Source organism: Pteropus medius, unplaced genomic scaffold (assembly GCF_902729225.1).
Source record: "Pteropus medius unplaced genomic scaffold, Ma_sr-lr_union100, whole genome shotgun sequence".
In the NCBI taxonomy this organism is placed as follows: domain Eukaryota; kingdom Metazoa; phylum Chordata; class Mammalia; order Chiroptera; family Pteropodidae; genus Pteropus; species Pteropus medius.
This window is the reverse complement of record NW_024349142.1, coordinates 761,152-775,697: the sequence shown is the minus strand read 5'-3', so window position 1 is coordinate 775,697 and position 14,546 is coordinate 761,152. Positions and strand designations below refer to the sequence as shown.

Sequence of the window (14,546 nt, the reverse complement as noted above, 5' to 3'; positions counted from 1 at the left end):
TCGCACACAACCGTTGAACAGTCCCAGTCACACACTCAAGACCAAGACAACAGTAAACACGACATACACCGTCACAAGAACCACAGCACACAGGATCACGGCCACTCACACAATCAACCGCAATCAGAGGACCGCACGTAGACAGCACACCCACAAAAAGACCTTCACGCTACGTCCGGGTCCGGCCCACTCCTGAACACTGCGACTTATGACTCGGCCTTATGACTCGGCTACGGCCGTTAAGCCTAGAAACTACGTTTCTCAGAAAAGACTGCAGCGCTGGCTCAATCACGACGCAACATCGGCGCGGCTTTGTGCGTCTGCGCCATCTTCTGGCTCCAGGCGGTAAGTCCGCCGATACCGAGGAAGGAGCGCACCGGGGTCTGCGGGGGTCGCGGCCGCAGTGGCACCTGGAAGCGAAGAGCCAGCAGGTAAGGAGTTCTTGAGCTTGCCGGGTACTCCAGGGTTCCTGTGAGAGCGGGCGCTGCGACTGGGCGCGTCTCGGGTCTAGGAGGTACCAGAACGTCTCACCCCAGCATCCGTCTGCGGCTTCCCGGGCTCTGGACTACATTTCCCGTCGGCCCCCGCGGCGCACGCCTTGCTGGCGCCCTCTTTCTGCTCGCTTCGTAGCCCCCGTCCATGGATCCCTTAGGTGGGTGTTCAGGGGTCCAGACCGCCTAAAAATGCTTGCGGTGCTTTGCAGTCATTCTTACGCGTGCCCTTGTTTTTTGTTTGTTTGTTTTAATCTGGGTAGAAATCTTGTTTCATGAGATTCACAAAGAGTTGGAAGACCCGCAAAGTTTTAGAACCAGTAGTTCAGAGGTGGACTTATACTAGGGAACATTTTAGATAATTTTGTTCAAAATTTGTGTCCAATGGGGAAATGGTTGAGTAAGTCACGGTCCACTCATTTAATAAAATACTACACAGCTATTACAGATAATCCTTAAACAATGGTCATAGTAAGAAAAATTAAGGAACATTCATAATGATCTCATTTACACATCACTTAATTATCTGTAATCTGGTAGTCACTGCCCTAAACTCCTTTATAAACAACTCAGGAAATGATTAAATAACATCACTCTTAATACTTGGATGTTTTCTATTCCAGTTTTGGTCTATGGGCATAGGTTGTGTTTGTTTGAGGCTATGTGTCAATAGGTGGGTGGGTTTGACCTGTTTTGCTGAATGTTCCGAGTAAAAAGAATGTCCAGTTGTGAATGTCTTTCATTGTCAGTTAATATTGTCCCATATCATTTTTGATAGTTGATTGGCGTCTGTCACTTGGCTGCACCAGAATTGAATTGCTCACTAGTCTACTTGCGGACTGTTACATACTAATATTCGGTTTTGTTTTCCAGCAAATATTGTTGTGCATGCAGCTTTGCACAAAGGTATTTCTCTGTTCAGGGGCATATTTATGTGCTGATAATGGAGCACAGTACCTGCTCCATCTAATTTGTCCCCTGCAACCACACCCCATCTGTTGACTCAAGACAGGGTCCACACAGTGTTGCCCACCAGGCCTTAGGTAGGCCCCTGGGGCTCTTTGTGAATATGAAAGTAGGGGAAAGTTCCAGAGATTTTTGAAGGTGTTATGTTGCGGGCATGAGAGAGTTAAATGGTCTGGTTCTGGGAAGGCTTCATTGTGTGCTGGGCTGATGTAGATCAGGCTTTCTGTGCTTCCAGGCCTGAGGACAGCCTTCCTTGTCCTTGGGGCACCATTTTAGTCTCATTCGTTGAACCAGGTGTGAGCATCCCCATCTTAGATTTGCACCAGTAACGAGATAAAATTTTCTGGGTATTTAGGGGAAATGGGAGAGAAGGAGCCCCTGGTTTCCTTCCAGTAGCTAAAGCTGGGTTTTCTGGAGTTGAGTGATGACCACAATTTGTCCCAGCTCTCTTCGGTTTAGGTGGTAGGTGGGGGTCAAGGGGATGGGGACTTGTAGCATGGCATTCTGGGAGCTGTGAGGCAAGCCCCGCCTCTCATATTTGTTCTTTCCTCCCCCAGCTCTGCCACCTCAGGACTCCACCCTTACCCAAGAGAGGAGCCAGGAGAAGGACGGATCAGCCCATGAAATTCTGAAAGTCATGTCCCTCGTGAGTTAAAATCATGTAAATACTTGCTTTCCTTATCCTGAAGCTTCCCACCTGGTTTCCATCCAAAAATCTGGTTCTCAGAGGTTCCCATTTTGGGGAATGAAAGGACCAGGCAGCCAGTATCTTCTTCTATTACTCTCTCCTATTGAAAATTGTTGCTTTGGTTTTTTCTTTTTTAATTCCATAAAAGTAGAAATTTTAGCTCTTACGTTGAGAAGTTAGTATACGCCAAGGACACAGTAGGCAGCATGCTTTATTACACTGTCACAATTGGGGAAACTCCATTTAGTTGGATTTTAGTTTTCATCCCACCTCTGTACAAGAGCTTGGTTTGTAAAAAAAGAACTTTTAGGAACATCTGAACATTCTATTTTATTCATGACACAGACCCCAGCCCCAACATTCTTTTTACCCAGAATGTCCCATTCCTGCCAAAGCCACCTCCACCTCCTCTCATCCCACCGAGACATGTTTCCTTGATGTCTACATGTAACATACCCACCTGTTGTTCCAGGGATCAGACTTGTTCAGGGACGTGGCTGTAGTCTTCTCCCAAGAAGAGTGGGATCGGCTGGCACCTGCTCAGAGGGACCTGTACAGGGACGTCATGTTGGAGACCTACAGCAACCTGGTCTCTCTGGGTGAGGTGGCCGGCTCTGTTAGTTTGGAGGTTACCTTTGGGCATATCTGTTCCTTCTCTGTCAATTTCGGGGTACCCTTGAGTGGTTAAAGGGCAGGTCCATTGGCTGAAGTTACATCTTTCCCAGCTGTTAGGTGGCAGCCACATCTTCCCCTGGCCCTTCGCACAGCTGACTCCTCTTTGATGACCAGGCCCTGGATCTGAATTCTGGGGTCCACAGCATAACTGGATGGCATATTTCTTCTCGCATCCAGATCTTGCCATTTGCAAACCCGATGTGATCGCCTTCCTGGAGCAAGGCAGAGAGCCCTGGGTGGTGGAGGAGGCAGCATTCGGAGGCTTGTGCCCAGGTGAGTGGGGCCTTTGCGGGAAGAGAGAAGCCACCACAGATAACCGTCCAGCTGCTTGGCAGGAAGCAAGCCCTTTGAGGTAGAAATTTTTCCCTCCAAATTGCTATACTCCACGATCAGGCTCAGTCATTACCCTCTGTGGCTTGTCAACACAGTTGACAAAAGTGGTTTCCTTTCTGAAGCATTTCTGTCTGAGTCATCACTATGTCTTGTTAAGTAGGTATTAATCAAACTTGAAGTTTCATAATTTAGGATGCTTTTGGCTGGAAGTTTACAAAATATTCAACTGAAATCAACTTCAGCAATAAAGGTTTATTTTTCTTACATAAAAAGGTATTGAAGAGTGTTTCAGAATGGGCCTCGTAGCTATCTCGTCAGGGCTTTGGATCAGCTTCTGTGAGGTCCTGTTTTCTCTTCTTGGTTCCAAGGTGGCTGCAGCACTTCCTGGCCGCATGTTATCCAAAAAAAAAAAAAAAAAAAAAAAGTTTTAAAGCAGGAGAGGGGAGTCTTTCTAATTCACCTGCCTCTTCCGAATGAGGAAAGTCTTTCCTCAAAGCCTACAGGTCCCTGGAACATATTGGCCATCCTGAACTGCAAAGGTGGCTGAAAATGAGCATCTGACATCTTCTGATTCCAAAGCAAGACATGGATGCTGCCCAAAGGAAAGGGAACTGTATAAGGCTGGTAGGTAGGCAACCAACCCCTTCCACCTGCAACAGAAGTTATAAAAGATAACCCAAAACAATTAACGTGAAAATTAAGAAACCATCTCCTAAATTTAGTTTATTCTTGGAACAGGAAGAAGTAAAAACAGATTATTGTAAGATAACCACTTTCTATTTCATCATTTTGTATTAATTTATTTCATCATCTGGGTGTTTGGTACTCTTTTTGGCTTCTTGAATAGCACATTTAGTATATTTGAGTATAACCTTTCAGGTTTTCATGTTGTGCATGCACTTAAAGGCCATAAAAATTCCTCCAAGTATCACTAACCATATCCCACATCTGTTAGCATGTAGAACTCTCATTGTCCTTCTTTTCTATACCATTAATTGCAAGATTTATTTCCTTGTTAGCCCAAGAGTAACATGGTTTTTCTCTTTTTACTTCCCCCAAAATGAAAACTTCTGGCTAGTGTTAAAATTACACAGTGGTTAGGAAAGGTGAATCAGGAATGCATTAGAGACAATTTTTTCCAAGATTCCCTTGCTTCTTTGGTATAGTCTCAACAATTGATAACCATAGGATTTTGCTCAGTGTGAACTGTCTGACTCAAGGGAGAGCTCTGAATGAAGGCATCTGCACTTGTGTTCCATTCTTCAGGTCTTCATCCAAGATGGAAGAAGTAAGCTGGGACCAGCTGAAGCCAGTGGGCTTTCCCCATTGCTTCCATTCAGGTGACTGCTTGCTAACATGAATTCTCTGATGAGCAGCAAGGGATACGTGCTGATGGAAGGCTTGTCTACGTTTACTATATTCACCTGCATTTCTCTATTTGGCATTCTCTGATGTTGAATAGCAGTTGAATCCTGACTCATCGTCCTCCCACCCTCTTGACGGCCATAGGGCTGTTCCTCAGTATGGATGACCTGATGGTGGATGAGCTGTGAGCAGTGACCAAAGGCCTTCCCACATGCCTTATGTTCGTAAGGCTTCTCACCTGTATGGATTCTGTAATGCACCGTCAGATGGGAGACCCATTTGAAAGCCTGCCACACACCTTACACTGGTAAGGTTTCTCCCCTGTGTGAATTCTCTGGTGCTGCTTAAGCTGTGAGCTGACCCTAAAAGACCTCCCACACGTCTTGCATTCATATGGCTTTTCGCCAGTGTGAATTCTCTGATGTCGGATAAGAGTTGAGCCTTGATTAAAGGCCTTCCCACAGTCCTTACATTCATAGAGCTTCTTGCCAGTATGAATCGTCTGATGCTGAATCAACTGAGACCGATAACTGAAAGCCTTCCCACACTCCTTGCAGGTATAGGGTTTCTCACCTGTGTGAATCCTGTAATGTACTTTAAGGTGAGAGATGCGATTGAAGGCCTTCCCGCACTCCTTACACTGATAGGGTTTCTCTCCAGTATGAATTCGTTGATGTTCAATCAACTGCGAGCTCCGACTAAAGGCCTTTGCACAATCCTTACATTCATAAGGTTTCTCGCCAGTATGGACCCTTTGGTGTTGTATGAAATTAGAACCCGAATTGAAGGCCTTTCCGCACTCCCTACACTGATAGGGTTTCTTGCCAGAGTGAATATTCTCATGTTGAATTAGCCGGGAGCCGTATTTAAAGGCCTTCCCACAGTCTTTACATTTATAGGGTTTTTCATGAGTGTGAATTCCTTGGTGATTAATGAGGAAGTCATCCGGCCAGAAGTCTCCATATTCATTGTATCCATAGGGTTTGTCTGCAGTCTGGTTCTTGTGATAAAAAGTAAGGGATGCTTGCTGGTCAAAAGGGGGCACTGCTTCATGACTGATTGTCATGTGACTCAAGTGTCCATGTAGCTTCCCCTGTGGTCCATCAAACTGGCTTCTGCGTTCCCACTCGTCTTGGAAACTTAAGCACTCAAGGCCACAATGTGTCAGGCTTCTCCTTTTCTCCCAGTGGGATGCTTGCACTTCATCAACGGGGTGCTTTGGGGATAACATCTCAGTAATGTGTCTGGACTCCACTACTGAAAAAGACAAAAAAAAAGCAAGTATGTATTCGCTTTTTTTCTTGCTCCAAAGGAACTTCTATAGTAAAAATTCGAACTTCTGTAGTAAAAATTGGAAAATTTAGACTCAAGATAACACCTATAAGCTCCTGAATGTGGCTAAGCAATTAGAAAATGGACAAGTAGAACAGAGAAAGAGGAAACACAATGAATACTAATATCAGTATGAAACAGAATGGCCAGGATTTTAAAAACTGAATGTTTCTATGAAACCCAGAAAAGACACCTATAGTCTAGAGGGACAAAAGGCACACCACCGGTTCCCTGGGGCTGAGGAGTGAGCAGCTGCATGGAAAGGAACACAAGGGAAGTCTTGTGTGTGACAGAGACGTCATCTATGTGGACTGTGGCAGCCGTTACACAGCTGTGTATGGTTGTCAGTACCAAAACATTAGACTTCCAGTGCAGGCATTTTACTGAATGTAAATTATACCTCAATAAAGTGGATTTCATAAAATGATGTTGAGGTTGACGAGGTTCTCTCTGGCCAGAGGAACATGCTGGTGTCCCTGCTCGCTGGGTGATGTGGTATTTGGGAGGCTAGTCGCACATGACCACTGGAATGCTGTGATAGCCAGCTGCTGTGATGCTTTCTATCTCTGAAGTTTAGCTGAATACCATGGCAGGAGCTGTCTGCCCTGGACCTTTCTACTGCCTAACGGGGATCACGGAAAAAGGAGTGTCTTGCTCCTTGTTTACTTCCAGCTTAATGGGGATGCCCTTCTAGACCAACATTCTTTGCTGCTCATTCAATGCAAGGAAAAGCTGAATGGTGTATTTGATCCTGATGACACCTGGTACAAGATTTCAGCTGTGGTGACCTGTTTCACTGCAATCACAGCAACCAACTTCTCTGGCTAATAAAGAATCAGTTAAAGTTTGATGCAAGGAACTACAGAACAAAACAAATGGGTGCTCTTGAAAGTGGTCATAAAGTATATCAGACAGATGGCTCAACAGGACTTTACACAAGCGTGCCTGCTTCATGTGGTGGCACATCAGAGGCTGAGATTCATCTGTTATTTGTGACAGTATTCAGCAGACACCACTGGAAGATGAGATTACGTCTGCAATGGGAGATGATGGAGAACATGAAAAAGTATCAGATTTTGTGGGAACGATGCTGCTGTCACTCCAAAAACTTGGGCCACATATAGAATTTCTGTATGAAGTTATAAGAACAAGACCATGTAAAGAGGGCACAATGTACAGAAATTTTTTCAGAGGCCATGGTTAGCAAACGGGGAGGTTATGGGTCTTTCCTGCGGTCTAATAACTCTGGTTAGGCAGGCTCCAAACACTGCACCATGATGGCCACCTATGAACTGCTGGTTGACCTACTCAATGGTCAGCAACATCTGGCTGCCACCCCACAAAAGAAAATGGACAGGCTTCAGTGCACCATGGAATATTAAAGCTGGCCTGGTGGTCAGAAGAACACCAGATTGGGAATGCGGGACTACACCCAATGGAAGTTGGTTTTAGGAATGAAAGTGTTCCGATGTTACTTGGTCTTTCTGGCAAAAAAACCTTGGTTGCCTATCAGGACATGCCGTTAAAAGCGCTCCTCTCTCTAAACTGCCACTTTTTCTTTCAAAGACACCTGACACTGTTTTGCTAAATTATGGCAGTCAGAGTATAGTAGTGTTTATTCCATGAGCACTTTTGCTCTCACTTAAATGAAGCCATCCGTAATTATAATATTGTGTTATAATTATCAAGATAGGACCAACAGTCCTACTTTTCTAACTTCTGTTCAATACCCTGTAAAGTTGCAAAGTAGCAACAATAATAGTGATCCTCTGTATCATTTTCATGTTTTCCTGACAGAACCGGGCACAGTATTTTAAAGTAAATTATTCAGCATTAGTAGTCACTGTTTTGGAAAACCAATGAAATAATGTCTAAAAATCTTATGTATAGTTTTAACATTAAAATGTTTTGATTTCTTCATTGGGAACCTCAAGGGATCTCAAGGAGCCAAACGATCTTGAAAAGGAAAAACAAAGTTGTGGTCTCCATGTCCTGACTTCAAACAATATGAGAAGAAGGTGCGGCAGTGGCAGAAAGGCAGACACGAAGACCAATGGAACAACACAGGGAGCCCAGAAATAAACCCACACGCGTGTGGTCAAATGATCGCTGACAAGAGCGCCAAACCACACAATGAGGAGCAGGACAGTCTCTTCCACAAATGCTGCTGAAACTGGAAATCCACAAACAAAAGAATATAGCAGGACCTTCCATCCACCAAATACAAAAATTAACTCAAAATGGATTGAAGACCTAAATATAGGACCTAGAACTATAAAGCTCCTAGAAGAAAACCCAGGGGAAAGTGCCATGACATTGCATTTGGCGATGATGTCTTTGATATGGCACCAAAAACAAAGGCAACAAAAGCAAAAATAGACAAATGGGACTTAAAAACTTCTGTGCATCAAGGGAAACCATCAAGAGGGAGAAAAGGTAAACTACAAAATTAAGAAAATATTTGCAAATCATATATCGGATAATAGATTAACATCCAGAATATACTAAGAACTCTTACAATTCAACAACAAACAACAACCCAACCCGATTAAAACATGAGCAAAGGACATGAATCGACATCTCCTCCAAAGCAGTTATACAAATGGCCAAAAAGCACTGAAAAGATGCTCACCATCACCAATCACTAGAGAAATGCAAGTCGAAACTATGAGATACTGCCTCACAGCCATTGGGATGGCCACTATTTAAAAAAGAAAAAAAAAAAGGAAAGTAATGAGTTGCTGAGGATAGGCAGAAACTGGAACTCTTATACACTACTGGCGGAAATATAAAATGGTGCAGTTGCTGGGGAAACCAGTATGGAGGTTCCTAAAAAAATTAAAAATAGAACTATCATACGACCCAGCAATTCTACTTCTGGGCATTTTTCCAAAAGAACTGGAATCAGAATCTAAAAGAGATATCTTCACACCATGTTCACTGCAACATTACCCACAATAACCAAGAGGTGGAAGCAACCCAAATGTCCATCCATGGATGAATGGATAAAAAAATTGTGGTGCATATCTATAGCCTTAAAATGGAAGGAAATCCCGTCACATGCTATGGCATGGATTAATCTTAAGGATATCATGCTAAGTGAAAGAAGCCAGACAAAAGCCCACATATTTTGATTCCATTTATGTGAAATGTCCATAAAAAGCAAATCCAGAGACAGAAAGCAGACTAGAAGTTGTTTGGGCTGGAGGGAGGGGGAGGAGGAGTAACCACTTAGTGGGTATGGGGTTTCCTTGTGGGGTGTGTTTCAGAAAGACATGCCTCTCGACACTATACTATGCTCCATACTTCACTTCTGACACTTCTGGTCACCAAATGTGTGTCAGTTCATCCTCACACCAAGCAATTCTCCAAGTCCCTGGCAGATACTAACTGGGTGTCCCACAAATTTAAGTCAATTCTGACACTATTTCTGTAGATAGTGTAAGATCCCACTGGTTAAGGGCTCAGTCCACAAGAATGCCTCTGCCACCCCCAATAAATCGGAGATCCGAGTCCCTCCTGGGATTCAATCAGTTGCTAGAACAGCTCATGGAACTCAGGAAAACAGCTTAATAACAAGACTACGTGTTTATTACAAAGGATGTAACTCAGGAGCAGCTGGATGGGAGATGCAAAGGGCCAGGTGTGGGGGAGGGTATGCAGCATCCACACCCTCTCCTGGTGTCTCCCACCCAGCACCTCCATGTGCTCACTTACCTGGAAGCTCTCCAGACCCCATAGTTTAGTGATGTTTTATGGAAGTTCCATTATGGAGGTGAGACTGACTATATCACTGGCCACTGGTGATTAACTTTCACCAGCTGGTAGGTAGGACTGAAAGTTCCAACCCTCTATCAGCATAGCTGGTCCCCTCACAGCCCCCATCCTGGCTGCAGTGACCCAGGAGCCCCCAGCCACCAGTCATCTCATTAGCACACAAATGACATACTACGTCAGAGATTCCAAGGGTTGTCAGAGCTGTACCAGAAAACAGTAATGAAGACCAAGTATATATTTCTTACTATAAATCACAATATCACAGGGAGATAAAAATATTCAGAAACTAGGAAACGGTAATCGCTGTACAACACTGATTGTACTTCATGCTAATAAACTATATAAAGTGATTAAAAGTGAATTTCTGTATTTTTACCATAACTTTTAAAATTTAAATTTATAAAGAACATTTTCTGGAAAAAATATAAATTACTACAACTGGCTCAATAAATGCAACATTTGCCTGTTTTCGAAGTGTTGGAAATATTAGAACATCTATTCATATAATCCCGACTTCACGGATTGAAAAAGAAAAAAAAAACACAAGATGTGAAAAGGAGATGCTTCTTTAACCAAATAAAGTATCCTTATCTTACACCTAAGTCTGATATAATGTTTCATGAGAAAATAATAACCATTTTTCTACTAAGGTCAAGACCAAGATTAGTAAGCTACCTTCACTAATGCTGTTTGGGGGTCCTATATAATCAGCATCCTCATCAGGCAAGGGAAAAAACCCTTAGAGCTATAAAATGCAAAAACATTCTCACCATCTGCAGACGATATAACTGAATACTTGGAAAGCTCAAGGGAATTACATGAAAACTGATAAATGTGAGAGAATTCAGTAAGTTGGGTTAGCTCAAAATTAATCTGAAAATATGAGTGGCTTCTGTCATATAAAAAACAACCAGTTGGAATATAATGTAGATGAATATTGTATTATATTAATCTATATTATGGATTATGCCATTTCCAACAGCACCAATAAATGTAAAACACCTAGAAGAAATTTAAGAAATGTACAAGATCTGTATAAAGAAAATGTGAAAACTTTCACCATGACAGACATAAAGGAAGGGTAAAGCCTATCGTGACCTTTGATAGAAGATTCCACATAAGAAAGAAATCGGTTTTCTTCTAAATTGATCTATAAATTTTACTGTGATCTCAGTAAGAAAAATTACATGATTTTTTTTGAAACCAGATATTCTGATTCTAATGTTCAGATGGAAGAAGAATAAATGAGAAGAGCTAGGAAGTTTTGGAAAAATGAAGAGGGACTGACTCTACCAGATAATAAAATATATTTAAACCCTCAATAGTTAAAACAGTATGGTATTGACACATGGTTAGACAGAGAGATTAATGGGATAAAACAGCAAGTCCAAAAGTAAATCCAAATACACAGGTGATATAGCAGATGACACAGGTGGCTTTTTAGAATAGTAGTGAAAAGATAAAATTACTTAATAAATGCTGTTTGAACAAAAAAGATAATACTCTGTAATTAAGTTTCAATGGCCATATGGGGTCAGGGGCGCCACACTGGACAGCACAGGCATGAGTGGTACTACAGCATGGTCACAGAGAAGGTCTCGGGAAATGGAAATCAACAGGAAGGAGGACGCCTAAGTCTGAGGCCTCTGGAGAAGGTGAGAAGATCCACTCAAGAAGGCTGAAGGTGGTTTACCAAGGCAGGCTTAACAAGAGGTAGTGATGGCCCAGACAGAAATGCTTCAGAAAAGAAACCACTTTTGTCAACTGTGTTGACAAACCACAGAGGGTAATGACTGGGCCTGATCGTGGAGTATAGCAATTTGGAGGGAAAAATTTCTACCTCAAAGGGCTTGCTTCCTGCCAAGCAGCTGGACGGTTATCTGTGGTGGCTTCTCTCTTCCCGCAAAGGCCCCACTCACCTGGGCACAAGCCTCCGAATGCTGCCTCCTCCACCACCCAGGGCTCTCTGCCTTGCTCCAGGAAGGCGATCACATCGGGTTTGCAAATGGCAAGATCTGGATGCGAGAAGAAATATGCCATCCAGTTATGCTGTGGACCCCAGAATTCAGATCCAGGGCCTGGTCATCAAAGAGGAGTCAGCTGTGCGAAGGGCCAGGGGAAGATGTGGCTGCCACCTAACAGCTGGGAAAGATGTAACTTCAGCCAATGGACCTGCCCTTTAACCACTCAAGGGTACCCCGAAATTGACAGAGAAGGAACAGATATGCCCAAAGGTAACCTCCAAACTAACAGAGCCGGCCACCTCACCCAGAGAGACCAGGTTGCTGTAGGTCTCCAACATGACGTCCCTGTACAGGTCCCTCTGAGCAGGTGCCAGCCGATCCCACTCTTCTTGGGAGAAGACTACAGCCACGTCCCTGAACAAGTCTGATCCCTGGAACAACAGGTGGGTATGTTACATGTAGACATCAAGGAAACATGTCTCGGTGGGATGAGAGGAGGTGGAGGTGGCTTTGGCAGGAATGGGACATTCTGGGTAAAAAGAATGTTGGGGCTGGGGTCTGTGTCATGAATAAAATAGAATGTTCAGATGTTCCTAAAAGTTCTTTTTTTACAAACCAAGCTCTTGTACAGAGGTGGGATGAAAACTAAAATCCAACTAAATGGAGTTTCCCCAATTGTGACAGTGTAATAAAGCATGCTGCCTACTGTGTCCTTGGCGTATACTAACTTCTCAACGTAAGAGCTAAAATTTCTACTTTTATGGAATTAAAAAAGAAAAAACCAAAGCAACAATTTTCAATAGGAGAGAGTAATAGAAGAAGATACTGGCTGCCTGGTCCTTTCATTCCCCAAAATGGGAACCTCTGAGAACCAGATTTTTGGATGGAAACCAGGTGGGAAGCTTCAGGATAAGGAAAGCAAGTATTTACATGATTTTAACTCACGAGGGACATGACTTTCAGAATTTCATGGGCTGATCCGTCCTTCTCCTGGCTCCTCTCTTGGGTAAGGGTGGAGTCCTGAGGTGGCAGAGCTGGGGGAGGAAAGAACAAATATGAGAGGCGGGGCTTGCCTCACAGCTCCCAGAATGCCATGCTACAAGTCCCCATCCCCTTGACCCCCACCTACCACCTAAACCGAAGAGAGCTGGGACAAATTGTGGTCATCACTCAACTCCAGAAAACCCAGCTTTAGCTACTGGAAGGAAACCAGGGGCTCCTTCTCTCCCATTTCCCCTAAATACCCAGAAAATTTTATCTCGTTACTGGTGCAAATCTAAGATGGGGATGCTCACACCTGGTTCAACGAATGAGACTAAAATGGTGCCCCAAGGACAAGGAAGGCTGTCCTCAGGCCTGGAAGCACAGAAAGCCTGATCTACATCAGCCCAGCACACAATGAAGCCTTCCCAGAACCAGACCATTTAACTCTCTCATGCCCGCAACATAACACCTTCAAAAATCTCTGTGGAACTTTCCCCTACTTTCATATTCACAAAGAGCCCCAGGGGCCTACCTAAGGCCTGGTGGGCAACACTGTGTGGACCCTGTCTTGAGTCAACAGATGGGGTGTGGTTGCAGGGGACAAATTAGATGGAGCAGGTACTGTGCTCCATTATCAGCACATAAATATGCCCCTGAACAGAGAAATACCTTTGTGCAAAGCTGCATGCACAACAATATTTGCTGGAAAACAAAACCGAATATTAGTATGTAACAGTCCGCAAGCAGACTAGTGAGCAATTCAATTCTGGTGCAGCCAAGTGACAGACGCCAATCAACTATCAAAAATGATATGGGACAATATTAACTGACAATGAAAGACATTCACAACTGGACATTCTTTTTACTCGGAACATTCAGCAAAACAGGTCAAACCCACCCACCTACTGACACATAGCCTCAAACAAACACAACCTATGCCCATAGACCAAAACTGGAATAGAAAACATCCAAGTATTAAGAGTGATGTTATTTAATCATTTCCTGAGTTGTTTATAAAGGAGTTTAGGGCAGTGACTACCAGATTACAGATAATTAAGTGATGTGTAAATGAGATCATTATGAATGTTCCTTAATTTTTCTTACTATGACCATTGTTTAAGGATTATCTGTAATAGCTGTGTAGTATTTTATTAAATGAGTGGACCGTGATTTACTCAGCCATTTCCCCATTGGACACAAATTTTGAACAAAATTATCTAAAATATTCCCAAGTTTAAGTCCGCTTCTAAACTGTTGGTTCTAAAACTTTGCGGGTCTTGCAACTCTTTGTGAATCTCATGAAACAAGATTTCTATGCAGATTAAAATAAACATAAAACAAAAACAAACAAAAACAAGGGCACGCGTAAGAAGGACTGCAAAGCACCTCAAGAAGTTTTAGGGGTTTTGGACCCCTGAACACCCACCTAAGGGATCCATGGACGGGGGCTATGAAGCGAGCAGAAAGAGGGCGCCAGCGAGGCGCGCCGCGAGGTCCGAAGGGAAATGTAGTCCAGAGTCCGGGCAGCCGCAGGCGGATGCTGGGGTAAGACGTTCCGGTTTCTCCCAGGCCCGAGACGCGCCCAGCCGCAGCGTCCGCTCCCACAGGAACCCTGGAGTACCCGGCAAGCTTAGGAACTCCTTACCTGCTGTCTCCTCGCGTCCAGGTGCCACTGCGGCCGCGACCCCCGCAACTCCGGGTACGCTTCCTCCTCGGTACCAGCTGACTTGCCTCCTGGAGCCAGAAGATGGCGCAGACGCACAAAGCCGCGCCGATGCTGCGTCGTGATTGGCCCAGCGCCGCAGTCTTTTCTGGGAAACGTAGTTTCTAAGCGTAACGGCCAAAGCCAAGCCATAGGTCCTGGTCTCGCGCTGTTCAGGAGTGGGCGGGACACGGACGTTCGTGCGTGAGGCTGTCGGGGACGCGACGACGCGTGTTCTGCAGCGTAGGTAGTGTGAAGGTCTTTTTGTG

At 44.1% G+C, this 14,546-nt stretch overlaps 1 protein-coding gene and 1 long non-coding RNA gene across 4 annotated transcripts; one reads left to right on the top strand and one right to left on the bottom strand.

The window, feature by feature from the left end:
- Positions 1 to 451: 451 nt before the first annotated feature.
- Positions 452 to 6,277, top strand: LOC120617049 (uncharacterized). 3 transcript variants are annotated; one of them, XR_005656760.1, is made up of 6 exons: positions 452 to 652; positions 2,015 to 2,103; positions 2,618 to 2,744; positions 2,998 to 3,093; positions 3,637 to 3,781; positions 4,420 to 6,277. It is a non-coding gene; the product is annotated as an uncharacterized LOC120617049 (long non-coding RNA). The 3 variants fall into 3 exon arrangements; XR_005656761.1 differs by lacking the exon at positions 452 to 652 and adding an exon at positions 664 to 1,534; XR_005656759.1 differs by lacking the exon at positions 452 to 652 and having other exon boundaries at positions 1,595 to 2,103.
- ZNF582 (zinc finger protein 582) lies at positions 3,839 to 14,214 on the bottom strand. Its single transcript, XM_039880631.1, is given in 6 exon segments — positions 3,839 to 4,807; positions 4,810 to 5,775; positions 11,547 to 11,642; positions 11,896 to 12,022; positions 12,537 to 12,625; positions 14,002 to 14,214. Coding segments are annotated over 6 exon segments (1,683 nt in total). The 5' UTR covers positions 14,015 to 14,214; the 3' UTR covers positions 3,839 to 4,415.
- Between the last annotated feature and the right edge of the window lie 332 nt (positions 14,215 to 14,546).